At 36.2% G+C, this 13911-nt stretch overlaps 1 protein-coding gene and 1 long non-coding RNA gene across 2 annotated transcripts in view; one reads left to right on the plus strand and one right to left on the minus strand.

Annotated features, from left to right (window-relative positions):
* Window positions 1–13911, plus strand: part of TANC2 (tetratricopeptide repeat, ankyrin repeat and coiled-coil containing 2) — a 478795-nt gene that overhangs the window by 233715 nt on the left and 231169 nt on the right. Inside the window, exon 6 of the mRNA XM_011947922.1 lies at window positions 8172–8320. Within this exon, the coding sequence (XP_011803312.1) occupies window positions 8172–8320 (149 nt within the window). The remainder of the gene's footprint in view (window positions 1–8171; window positions 8321–13911) is intronic.
* LOC105515958 lies at window positions 8108–11972 on the minus strand. Its single transcript, XR_001002418.1, has 2 exons — window positions 11812–11972; window positions 8108–8251 (listed from the first exon to the last, which is right to left on the minus strand). It is a non-coding gene; the product is annotated as an uncharacterized LOC105515958 (long non-coding RNA).

Genomic DNA, 13911 nt, shown 5'->3' on the forward strand with positions numbered 1-13911 from the left:
TTATTCTTTTAAGGACAGGATTTATTTTTCCATATGGATGTTGTATTGATCTGTCACCAGTACTTGAAAATACTCTCATGTTACTGAAACACTGCCGTGAAACTTTTGTTCTGAATCAGGTGATTATATAGAGAGAGATCTGTTTTTGGATTTTTAAATTCTGTTCCATTGACCACCTTTTTATCTATGCTTTTGTCTAGCTATGTCTTAATTACTTTAGCTTTATATTAATCTTGATATTAAGCAGTATGTCTTTTTTTTTTTTTTTTTTTGGATGGTGCCTCGCTCTTGTCGCCCAGACTGGAGTGTAATGGTGCAATATCGGCTCACTGCAACTTCCGCCTCCCAGGTTCAAGTAATTTCCTGCCCCACCCTCCCAAGTAGCTGGGATTACAGGCACCTGCCACCACGCCTGGCTAATTTTTTGTATTTTTAGTAGAGACGGGGTTTCACCATGTTGGTCAGGCTGGTCTCGAACTCCTGACCTCAGGTGATCCACCTGCCTCAGCCTCCCAAAGTACTGAGATTACAGGCATGAGCCACTGCACCGGGCCTTTCTTCAAGTCTTCTATACTATTCGTGGACCTTTCCATTTCCATATAAAATTTGTAATCCCTTAGTCTTTAGAGTGATGTATTCCTCAGCCAGATTTCTGGGAGCAAAGCCTAATGCATAAACACACTGCTTACAAACAGCCAAAACAAAACCAGAGCTGCAAATTTAAGTAGTTTTAATCAGCATAATGCAGGAGTGCTGTATGATTTATTTTGTGTATCACAGTCTCAGAAAGATTGTTTTTCAGCAACCAGCTGTCTGTTTCTCATACCTCAAAGTTGTTGTCATTATTAAAGAAGTTACAGAATTCCATTCAAGGAAAGTACTATCTTTGTTTAGGGACATACCTTAATTGGAGTGTATTCTTATAAAGATGAGACCCTCTTCATATCACCTGGATGGTCATGGATGAGACAAAAATATAGGTCAAATAATTGATATGATGACTTGAGAAGTTTCGAAAGTTTTGAGAAAATTCAGTGGACAGAGGGGAGCTGGGGACTGATGCCTGGCAACATGGTCAGAGACTGGACTTGGAGATGACAGTATAACTTAAAAGTAAAGAGCCTGAGGTCTAGAGCCAGATTGCCTGGCTCAGCCACTTACTAGCCATATGATTTTGGTAAGTTACTTATTCTTTGTATGTTTTATTTTCATTATCTGTAAAGTATGGATAAGATTGCCTACCTTGTAGGGCAGTTTGATGATTAAATTAGATAATATAGGTAAAATTCTTAGGAATAGTAACCGGCATGTACAATTAACTAGACTACAGACCTCACTCAGATTTGGTTAATAACCATATAATTAATTGCCATATATAGCTAGCTATTACTATAGCTAATAAAAGTTATAATCTGCCCCAGAAAGAACCACCAAAAATTATGTTTTATATATATATGTGTGTGTGTGTGTGTGTGTGTGTATACAGACACATAACACATATATTTTTTGAATAAATGTTCTAAGTTTGATTAAAACTGTAAACCCACAGATATAAGAAGTTCAATGAATCCTAAGCACAGGAAACATGAAGATTTCACTAAGACACAATATGAAACTGCTTAAAACTAATGATAAAGAAAAAACTATTAAAATCAGTCAGAGAAATCACAGACAATTGAGAAACAAAGATGACAGCACACTTCTCTTTGAAAAAAATCAAGACAGAAGACAAGTGGGGCAGCATCATTTTTAAATTTTTTAATTTTCAAATTTACGAATAGCATCTTTAAATTACTGAGACAAAGAAACTATCAAACTAGAATTGTATACCCTGAAAAAATATAGTTCAAAAATGACAGCAAAATGAAGATTTTCTTTTTTTTTTTTTTTGAGACGGAGTCTTGCTCTGTCTCCCGGGCTGGAGTGCAGTGGCCGGATCTCAGCTCACTGCAAGCTCCGCCTCCTGGGTTTACGCGATTCTCCTGCCTCAGCCTCCCAAGTAGCTGGGACTATAGGCGCCCACCACCTCGCCCGGCTAGTTTTTTGTAGTTTTTGGTAGAGACGGGGTTTCACCGTGTTAGCCAGGATGGTCTCGATCTCCTGACCTCGTGATCCGCCCGTCTCGGCCTCCCAAAGTGCTGGGATTACAGGCTTGAGCCACTGCGCCCGGCGAAGATTTTCTTAAACATATAAAAAATGGAAGACTTTATCACCAGTTGACCTGTACTACAAGAAATGTTTAAGAAATTTCTTCAGGCAGAAGAAAAATGATACCACATGGAAATTCACAGAACTATACACAAAATGTTCCCAAAAATCCCCAACCACAACAAATGAGTGTATGCAAAATCTGACAAAATCAAGCTGACCAACCAGGGTGACATGCATCTGTAGTCCCAGCATACTCAGGGCACTGAGGTGAGAAGATCACCTGAGCTCAGGGGTTCCAGAACAGCCTGGACAACAAAGCTGAGACCCCGTCTCTTAAAAAAAAAAAAAAAAATCTGGCCGGGTGCAGTGGCGTAATCCCAGCACTTTGGGAGGCCTAGGTGGGCGCATCACTAGGTCAAGAAATAGAGATCATCCTGGCCAACATGGTGAAACCCTGCCTCTACTAAAAATACAAAAAATTAGTCAGGCGTGGTGGTGTGCGCTTGTCCCAGCTACTCAGGAGGCTGAGGCAGGAGAATTGCTTAAACCCAGGAGGCAGAGGTTGCAGTGAGCCAAGCGCCACTGTACTCCATCCTGGCAACAGAGTGAGACTCCATCCAAAAAACAAAATCTGGCAGAATCTGAATAAGGTGTGTAGTCTAGTTCATTGTATTCTCCCAGTGTCGTTTTTCCATATAACTCACTGTTGTTATGTAAGATGTTTCCTTTGGGAAAAGTGGGTGATGGGTACATGGTTCTATTTGTACTGTTGTGGGGTTTTCATATTTATTAATAACAGCTATACTGAAATGTAATTCACATACCAAAAAATACATCCTTTTAAGATATACACCTCAGTGATACTTAGTATATTTACAGACTTGTATAACTATCACCACTATCTGATTTTAGAGCATTTTTATTACCCCCCCCCAAAAAAATCCTGTGCCCATTCACAGTCACTCCCCACACAACCCAGTCCTAGGCAATGGCTTATCTACTTTTTGTATCTACAGATTTGCCTATTCCAGACATTTCATAGGATTAGAATCACACAATATGTGGTCTTTTGTGTCTGATTTTCTTAGCACAATACTTTCAGTGAGTGTTCTTTCATATTATAGCATGTATCATTATTTCTTTTTTTTCATGGCCAAATGTTCCCTAATGGGAATATATGACATTTTATTTATCCATTCATCATTTGAGGGACAGTGGGGTTCTATTTTTGACTGTTATGAATAACAGTACTATGACCATTCATGTACAAGTTGATGTGTGTTTTCAATTCTTTTGGGTATATGCCTAGGAGTAGATTTGCTGAGTCACATGGTAACTCTATGTTTAACATCTTGAGGAACTGCCAAACTGTTTTCAAAATGTCTGCACAATTTTACATTGCTACCATTATTGTATGAAGCTTCCAATAAATTTCACTGTTTGTTATTGCTTGTCTTTTTTGTTTTAACCATCCTAGTGGGTATAACTTGATATTTCCTTGTGGTTTTGATTTGCATTTCCCTTAATGATTATGTCAAACATCCTTTCATGTACTTATTGACTATTTGTATACCCTCTTTGGTGAAGTGTCTATTCTGATATTTCATCTATGTTTTAATTCGTTTATTTGCCTTTTTATGGTTGAGTAGTAGGAGTTCTTTATATAGTCTGGGTTCAAGTCCCTTGAACACGTGATTCACATATATTTTCTCCCATTCAGTGGGTTGTCTTTGCACTCTCGATGGTATCCTTTGAAGCATGACACTTTTTAATATTGATGAAGTCTGATTTATCTGTTTTTCTTTTTGTCACTTATGCTTTTAGTTTCATATCTAAGAAACCATTGCCTAACCAAAGGTCACGAAGTTTACTACCATGTTTTCTTCTAAGAGTTTTATAGTTTTAGCTTACACATTTAGGTCCACGATGCATTTTTAGTTAATTTTGATATATGAAGTAGGGCTCCAGCTTCATACCTTTGTTTGTGTTTATCCAGTTGTCCCAACACCATTTGTTGAAAAGATTATTTTTTCCCCATTGAATTGTCATATTGTTAAAAATTGTTTGACCAAGGCAGGAATGGTGACTCATGCCTGTAATTTTAGCACTTTGGGTGAAGTGGGAGGATTGCTCAAGCCCAGGATTTCAAGACCAGCCTGGTTTACATAATGAGACACCATCTCTACAAAAAAAAATTTTTTTTAATCCAGGCATGGTGGTGCACACCTGTGATCCTAACTACTCAGGAGGCTGAGGCAGGAGGATTGCTTGAGCCCAGGAGGTCGAGGCTGCAGTGAGCCATGGTTGCACCACTGAATTCCAGTCTGGGCAACAGAGTGAGACCTTGTCCCAGAAAAGAAAAAAAAAAATCAGTTGACCATAATGTAAGAGTATATTTCTGGACTCTTTATTTCATTGGTCTATTCTGATGCCAGTACCATATTGCCTTGATTACTGTTGCACTGCAGTAAATTTCGAAAATAGGAAGTGTGAGTCTTCAAACTCTGTTCTCCTTTTTAAAGGTTTTTTTTTTTAATTTTGGGCCCCTTATATTTCCATATAATTTTTGTGATCAGCTGGTCAATTTCTGAAAATATAAGGGAATAAGAAAAGGAAGCAAGTAAGCAAGCAGCTGGAATTTTGATAAGGATTGCATTAAATTAGTAGATTGATTTGGGGAATATTGATATCATAACAAAATTATCTTCCAAACCATGAACATGGAAAACCGTAATGCGCCCTCCCCCACAAAAAAAAAAAAAAAAACTAAAAGACTTGATACACACAATATGGATGAAACTCATTCTGAAATGCACATTGCCTCCAAAGACCAGACAATATTTAAAATAGGTCAAAGAATTTTCTTAAACTTTTTAAACTCACTTTCTCTATTCTTAAAAATTACAAACCCAGTAACCCTGATAATTAAGCACTGATTTCTCTCTCTTAAGCTACCACTATTTCCATTAAATCCTCCCTTTTAGTGATCTTCAGATGGCCCCATTGTTAATTGTGATGAGGGGGAAAAAGGCTATCTTTATTCCACTGGCCAGATTTTATTCTGCTGGTAAGTTTTCATTTTGCAGGCAGAGAGGTTTTATCATAGCAGTTACTTGCAAGTGGGAAGTAGAAATGAAACAAAAAGGGAAGAAAAATGGTAGTATTTAAGGAAGAATGCAGAATCAGCATACACTAAGTAGGAAAAAATGAAAATGCGTGACCTCGTGACATTTTAAGCATATTTTAAATGAAATGGTTTGGAGGGGAGGACCTGACTTCGTGTGTCAATATACAGTATTTGAACACACTATTATGTTGGTGCAAAAGTAATTGTGGTTTTTGCCATTACCTTTAATGGTGCCATAATGGCAAAAACCTCAATTACTTTTGCACCAACCTAATAAATCCCTACAATTGAGAAGCTGTTCATCTAGTCCTACAGAGCAACTTCAAAATATATTTCACATATTCCCACCTTTTTTAAAAAAAATTATTGTTTATTTTTGAGACAGGATCTTGCTGCGTTGCCCAGGCTGGAGTGCAGTGACATGATCGCGGCTAACTACCACCTTGGCCTCCTGTGTTCAAGCAGTTCTCCTGCCGCAGTCTCCTAAGCAGCTGGGACCACAGGCACACGCCACCACACCCAGCTAATTTTTGTAATTTTTGTAGAGATGGCGTTTTGCCATGTTGCCCAGGCTGGTCTTGAACTCCTGGGCTCAAGTGATCAACGTGCCTCAGCATCCCAGAGTGCTGGGATTTAGAGCATAAGCCACCACGCCTTGCCCCACCCTTTTTTGTTTTCAGAAGTAACTATTTTAAATTTATTTTAAAATAGTAAATGAAAATAGATTAGGGAAGAGGTTACTGACAGTGAAGTCTGTAATCTAGAAACCAGAAAGGAGGTGCCTCTGCTGTTTTTACTTTCTTCCACCAGAAATCCTGGCATACTTTAAGGAAGAGGAGACAGAGGCAGCTGTTGGTAATCTAAGACTTAAGATGGAAGGATTCACAGGTCCCTGTCTGTTATTTGAGAAGCCCCCACTAATTAATCTACTAGGCCTTTTCATAATGTGTAAAATTTTACTCAAGATCAACAAATAAGAAAAGTTCAAAACAAATGTAATTGCCAAAGATAGTTTTTTTGTATCATAACCTGGTATCGGATTTCTTTCATTATAGAGTGCACAGCAGATAATATCATATTAATGTCATCCTCAAGTGATATTTTGAGACGAGGTAAGTAAATAGGAAAGAAAAAGTAGATTTAGCAAGGTGTAAAAAAATACCACTCAAACCAGATGAAAGGGGCCTGGTATGGTAGCAGTATGTAATATAGCCACCCACGGAAGAATTCTTAAACTTCTTTCTGCATTCGTACTTGAAAGTACTGGAAGTAGTAACGTAGAAAGGGTTGCAGTTATCTGTCTCTTAAGAACCTCCATTTGATTACCTTACTTAGTGTTTACAACATGCTTTGTTAGGATTATTGAGATTAACATACTATAAGCAATACGCCTATTATTACAAGTTATCTCTTATTCAGACATTCTCACCATTTGTAATATTTCTTTGCAGTGAGGAAGACACTGTTGTGCTATTGGGAGCATAAATTCTGGAGTCAGGGAGCTCAGGTTCTAATCCTGGCTCTACCATTTACTGGTTTTGTTACTTTGAGCAAATAATTTAATTTATCTGTGCCTCTATTTTCTCATCTGTACAATGAGGGTAATAATTTGTACCTTAGAAGGTGGAATCTAAAGTTATGAAAGTTAAGTAAGCTAACATATGTAAAGTGTTTACACTAGTGACTTGTGCATCATAAGCATTATGTAAGTATATGCTAAATAAATATATACTCTTTTATTTTCCGTATAGATTATAAGCTTTTCAAAGTCAATGACTGTATCTCCATATTATATATAAATTCTCATATCTGTTGTTAACCATGTATATAGAAAACACTAATTATCAGAATAACTTTGTAGGAGACAGTGAAATAGAGCCCCAGAATATCTAGAGGTCTGGAATCTATGATGAGAAAAATTTGCAAAAGATTGGTTAGTTTAACCTTTAGGAGGGAGGAAAGTGTTATTCATTAATTTGAAGAGACAAGTTTTGCCTTTTCATCTTATCAAGGAATAAGAAGCTTCCAATTATTCTTGAGAAAAAAAAATAAGTATCTAAATGTTTATAATATAAAAATAACCTTACTGATTCTCTTATTTCTGTTCTGTGGCAGAGCAATATATTTATGTTGCCTCTGGGAGGATAATAGGAGAGGAAAAATAGAGCTTTGTTTTTTCTACCTTAACATACATTCAGTGAGAGTTTTATAGAGATTTTTCACAGATGGAACACTTGAGTTCAGTACTAATATACAAAAATACACATATACCCTATCTCTGACCCCCAGCTTGTGACTTTATTAGAGACGTTAGTATAAAGTTAAATGGAATAATAACAATGCAGATCTTACCTTCTTGGCATTTGGAGTGGTTTACTGTGTAATATTGAATATCCTAAATAATAGGATGTGATTGTGTGTAGTGATGCTGTTGTGTTTTGGCATCAAACCATATAACACTACAGTTAGTCCTTGTAATGCTGACGAATATATCTGACCCCATAAAAGGATTTTTGTAATGTCCTTTAAAATCTGTGCTACTGTGGATTGTTACAAGGTGAGATTAAATGCTCTCAATTTAGAACAAAACCTGAATAAATATGGATAGTAAGTCAACATAAACAGATACTCATTTTAGGTAAATTTTTTATTTGCCTCACATTTTTAATCATTTTGAGTTCCCTGGCTCATTTTTATTTGATTCGTGTAGATTTTGTACTTGGAAGCAAATTTATATTGAGAGTGAGTAGTCCAAGAAAAACCTCATAACCTTGTCATTTTTCAGTTAAAATGTGAAAACTAAAGAAATGACCAAAGTGAATGTATGAATAGTTGCAGAACTAGACCATTTTACTTTGAAAGATTCATGTTCTTCAATGCCTTCTTGTTACAGGTGATGCTGAACAGGAGCTTGGCCCCCCTCCATCTGTAGATGAGGCAGCAAACACACTCATGACTCGTCTGGGTTTCCTCCTTGGAGAGAAAGTCACAGAAGTTCAGCCAGGTGACCAATACAGCATGGAAGTACAGGATGAAAATCAGGTAAGCCATTTGCTATCACCTTTGAGAAACATGGTATGAATCAGCTTATTATGTCAGAAATAATCTCAAGAATGCCTTTTGAGGCCTAGAATACAATTTAATTTTCCATAATCACGATTATTTCTTCAGTGTATGAATAATCTTTTAGCTTTAGTCTTAGAGTTACAACCGAAAAAGGCACTTTTAGGTTTTGATTGATTTAATGAATGAATGAATGAATGAATGAGCAAGCCAACAAATAAAATTGACAGGTATATAAACACTGCACCCCAAATTTGCAGAGTATACGTTCCTTTCAAGTGCATGTGGATTATTTACCAAATTGATGATATGCTGAGCCGTGGAGCAGGTCTCAACACATTTCCAGAGATTCCAATTACCGGAACCACAGTTGAATTTATCAGTTACAAAATGATAATTTAGAAAGTGGTATCTAAAAGATTACTTGAATCATTAGTTTAAATTTTCTACTTTTCTAAAATACACATTTAAAACTAATATTTGTTTTTAAGCACATCTTTAGCTATATCCTACAAGTTTTGTTATACTTAGTTTTTATTATTTCAATTTTAAATGTTTTCTAATTTTTTTGTGATTTCCTCTTGGACTCAAAGGCTATTTAGAAGTATATTACTCAATGTCTACATATTTGGGGATTTTCTAAGTATCCATCTCAGAAAGTTAAAAAAATCAGCAATTTAAAAAATATTTTGTAGTTTTCTTTCTTTTTGCTATTTTCATGTCTTTCAGTTTAAATGTAGCAAAAGAAAGTACTAGAGTCAGTTTCATTTATATGATCTTACTCTTCAGCGTGAATGTCTGATAGTGAAGTGTTTTATTCAGGAGATGACAAATTAATTTTAAATTGCATATTTTATTAATAAATATTAGTGAAGATTCTATATCACATATTACTTTCATTACAATGAGATATACAAGGATTATTTGAATATATTTATATATCATGTGGATAATTTCAGATGTTCCAGGGCGCTCTCCTCAAGTCTCACTCCTAGGTTATTGGTTTTGCTAGCTGCACATTATTTAAATACTATCTTAACTCCCTGGTTATCTCTAGCCCTGCCTTTTCCCCTTTACTTGAAATTTGTATATGTAGCTTCCCACATTATATTTTCTAACTAATGTTTAAAGTGTATCTCAAACTTAACATGTCAGATTTCTCCCTAGAATCTGTTCCTTCTGCAGTGTTTCCCATATGAATAAATGGTGTCACCTACTTGCTTAGGACAAAAGCATTGAAGCCATTTGACTTCATCAGACCCACATTCACTCTTTCGGCAAATCATAGACCCCGTCTTCAAAATATGTACTCAATCTGATCCCTTCTCACTATTCCCACTGCTATACCCAAGTGCAAGCCACTGTCATCTTTTGCCTGTGCTACTGCAGTAGGTACTAGAATGTAAGACTGGAAGGCTGGAATTTTTGCCTGTTCTACCCATTGCCATATCCTCTGTCCCTAGAACATTACTGTCTTTACTAGGTGCTCAGTAGGTATTTATTATATGAATAAATGAGCCTTCTAATAGGTCTCTGCTTCCATTCTTGCCCCCTTGTAGTGTGTTCACACAGTAACCAGAGTGATCCTTGTAAAATGTGAATCCGATTCTGTCACTTTGCTTGTAATCTTCTCCTGTATTCCCATCATACTTAGAATAAAATGTAAAATCTTTACTATGGCCTAGAAGGCTGCACCTGATCTAGCTACTTGCTACCTCTCCTACATCACTTCCTACCCCTCTCCCTTTCACGCACGGCTCTCCAGCCACATTGGCTTCCTTGTCATTTGCCAGACACATCAACTATATTCATTTGTACTTGAATGTTCTTCCCCCACAACTCACTTCCTCACTTATTCAGGATTCTGCCTAAATGTTACCTCCTCAGAGAGGTCTTAATTCCTCTTCTAATAATTGCACCTGCCCATCCCTATATCCCCTTATCCTTCTACTTTAATTTTTCATAGCTCTTACCATTAACTGATACTACATTACATGTTTAGTTGCAGGGTTGTTTTACCTCATAACAAGAATGTATGTTTCATGATGTCAGAGCTGATGTTTTTTTAAATCAATTTACATCGTAACTATGTCAGCATGCTGTGCCCTGTGAATAAAAAATGGGAATGATCTTGTTGACGGATTTTTTAAAACTGGGATCAATAAAACATCTATTTCACCTCTCATTTCTTGATATTCATGTCAAGTTAAAATGTGACTGTTCTAATAATGACCAGGTAACTTGATGTCTTATATCTTATAACCTGAATATTTTTCAAGGACCCTGTCATTTTTACACAGCTACATTTCCTTGGATTATAAAATATGTACTTGTTGCTCTTGAGATTCTGCATGTCACAGTGACTTCTGTATAAAGTCACAAGTCTATGGAGTACGCCTTACTTGAACGTTACTGAATAGCAATCTTAAGTAAATGAGCAGTATCATTGATTTAATATAATTAAAGCAATATGGTATGATAGAAAAGCCATTGAACCAGAAGGGAGAAAATTTGTGTTCTAGTTACAACTCTGCCACCTACCATTTTGTAAATTTGGACATGTCACTTAACCTCTCAGAGCTTTATATTTTTCATAGGTAATAATACTGACATTTATTAAATACCTGCTGTGTACCAATTATTGTACTAATATTTTACTTGCACTATTGCGTTAAAGCTTCATCACAACCCAGTGTGGTGGATGGAGTTCATTCGTATTCCAATTTTCAAATAAGGGATGGAAACACACTGCCAGAAAGTGATGGAATGGTATTCATATCCAGGCAGTCTGCTTTTATAAACTGTGCTCTTAACAGCCACACCATACTGTTCCAGTGTAGTATGAAATAATAACACCTGACAGGGTTGTTGAAAGGATCAAGTTAAATCATGAATATGAAAATCCTTTGTAAGCTGTAAAATGCCATATAAATAAAAAGTATAAAATAATATGCAATATAATTAGTATATAAATATATGCAGCAACTGTGTGATTTGGGGGAAATTACATCATAGCTTTCATACTTTCATTGGTTTCATTTTCACATTTCTTAAGTGGGGGAAATAACATGCATTATACCTCTCATACCATGTTGACAAAGAGTAAATGAGATAACATATAAAAATATTTTTAAATTGTTAAGCTTTATACAAATGTAAAATATTAATAGTGAAGCTAAATGATAGCCTTCTTGCAGTGTAATATACGCTGGAACTATCTTGGAACCACACAAGAAAGTGACTGAATTGATCCCTGGAATTTCTGGTCTCAGGAAGATTATTAAGAAGTAGGAGGTCATGTTAATTTGGTGACTTTCTTCTGAGCTAAACAGTATATTAACAAAGATAAACTGCTGTGCTTAGGAAGATCATGTAGTGATGATATTCTCAAAATAGTAATGACAGAATCTAATGCAAGTCAGCATACATCATTTTTCTGCAGAAAAACAAAGCATGAAAGTGATATTCACCTGACCCCTTTATGCTTTCAGTAGTTTCCAAGTATTCCAGTAACCTTATTAATTTCCTCTTTAGCTTCTTACCTTGTACATTTGTAGGACCTTTAAGAGATCCAGATTAGGAGCTTTCTTAGGATTCTTCTGGAGAACATTAAGGGCAATGGGAAAAACACCAAAAGGTTTAGGAAGTGCAGTGGCTTAAATAGATGTCCATTTTAGCCTACAGCATGGAGAATAAATGTTGTCTTTCTCTAGCTCATTAACTAGTCTCCTTAAATAAACATAAGGCCTGCCTTTTAAGTCGTAAGCCATGAACAATTTTCTGTTTTCTAAATGGCTTGATATTTAAGCTTTGATTTTACAGTTAAAGCTTTTAAAGTATACATTCTGTGATATGTGCGGAAAATAACTTAGAGTAAAAATAAGTAAGTGCCGTTTGGGCTTAACCTCCACGTTGTCAATATTATGCATATAATATGATTTTCTTTCACAAAGAACAGAATGAGAATCTTGTCTAAGAACAGAAACGAGTTGTTATAAAAGTAATAGATTCATACCATAATAAAACTTTTCTTCTTCTTTTTTTTTTGAGACAGAGTCTCACTCTGTTGCCCAGGCGGGAGTGTAGTGGCACAATCTTGGCTCACTGTATCCTCCACCTCCTGAGTTCAAGTGATTCTCATGCCTCAGCCTCCTGAGTTGCTGGGAGTACAGGCATGCACCACCACCACACCCAGCTAATTTTTGTATTTTTTAATAGAGATGGCATTTTGCCATGTTGGCCAGGCTGGTCTCAAACTCCGGCCTCAAGCAATCCACCTGCCTCCAGCCTCCCAAAGTGCTGGGATTACAGACATAGGCCACCATGCCGGACCTAAAACTTTTCCAATATGGGATGACTATAGCTATATCTAATGTAAAAGACCTGAGTACAGTTCATTTCATCTATCCACATGTGTCTCAGAATGGGAGTGGGAGGTTAAAAATTGTTTGCCACATTTCTAACCTGAAGGATTCCAATTCACTAAGTCTTGAGTGGGGGCCCAGTATCTGTCAATTTTGTGAGAGAGCTTGCATGTTTGTTTTTTACATGTCACAAGTGATACTACTGTGTGCCTAGTTAGGAGTCATTGCTCTGTAAGGGAAAAAAGGTTTTAAGGTTTAAAAAAAAAAAAAAAAAAAATCATTGCTCTGGTAGACCAACATAATATTATAAAAATAGAGATTTTTAAAAATTGAAACTCTCCTTTTCTCTGGAGAGGTAACATACAGTAGAAGAGAAATTTGGATACATTTGAGAGCTTACTGTGTTGTTAAGAAAAATCAGATTCTAATATTATTGATACGATTGAAAAGTTTTACTTGGTTGGGGGGTAATGAGAATGTCACTTGTTCTTGGTTGAGTCTAATGTATCTTTTGTAACCTGGTTATAGTATTTAAATTAAAATCAAAGCCTAGATTCAACACAGATGATTAAATACAAGGGACTGCATCTGGAAATCGTCTCAGGATGAGTTGAAGAGCCTTAATATTCTCATAGCTAGTTATCAACATATTCTCCATTTGTTAAATTCTAGCAGAAAGAGTATGAATAGAGACTCTATTTGTAAAGAAGTTGAAAGAAAGATTTCTTTTAAATTTAACATTTAAAAATGTTAAATTTATCATTAGTGCGTCTTCAAGTAATTTTGCTGCTGATCACTTAATAATTTTAAAAAGGATAAAATGTTGGCTGGGCACAGTGGCTCATGCCTGTAATCCCAGCACTTTGGGAGGCCGAGGTGGGTAGAACAAAAGGTCAGGAGTTCAAGACCAGCTTGGCCAAGATAGTGAAACCCCATCTCTACCAAAACTACAAAAATTAGCCAGGCGCAGTATTTGGTGCCTGTAATCCCAGCTACTCGGAAGGCTGAGGCAGGATAATCACTTGAACCTGGGTGGCAGAGGTTGCAGTGAGCTGAGATTGTGCCATTGCACTCCAGCCTGGGCGACGGAGTGAGACTCTGTCTCAAATTTAAAAAAAAAAAAAAAAAAGATAAAATGTTTTTAGTGTTTGAAAAAATATACTTTTATTCACTATTGTAGTAATTTGTGTAGAAAGAATTGAAGAA

Source organism: Colobus angolensis, unplaced genomic scaffold (assembly GCF_000951035.1).
Source record: "Colobus angolensis palliatus isolate OR3802 unplaced genomic scaffold, Cang.pa_1.0 Scaffold271, whole genome shotgun sequence".
NCBI lineage: Eukaryota > Metazoa > Chordata > Mammalia > Primates > Cercopithecidae > Colobus > Colobus angolensis.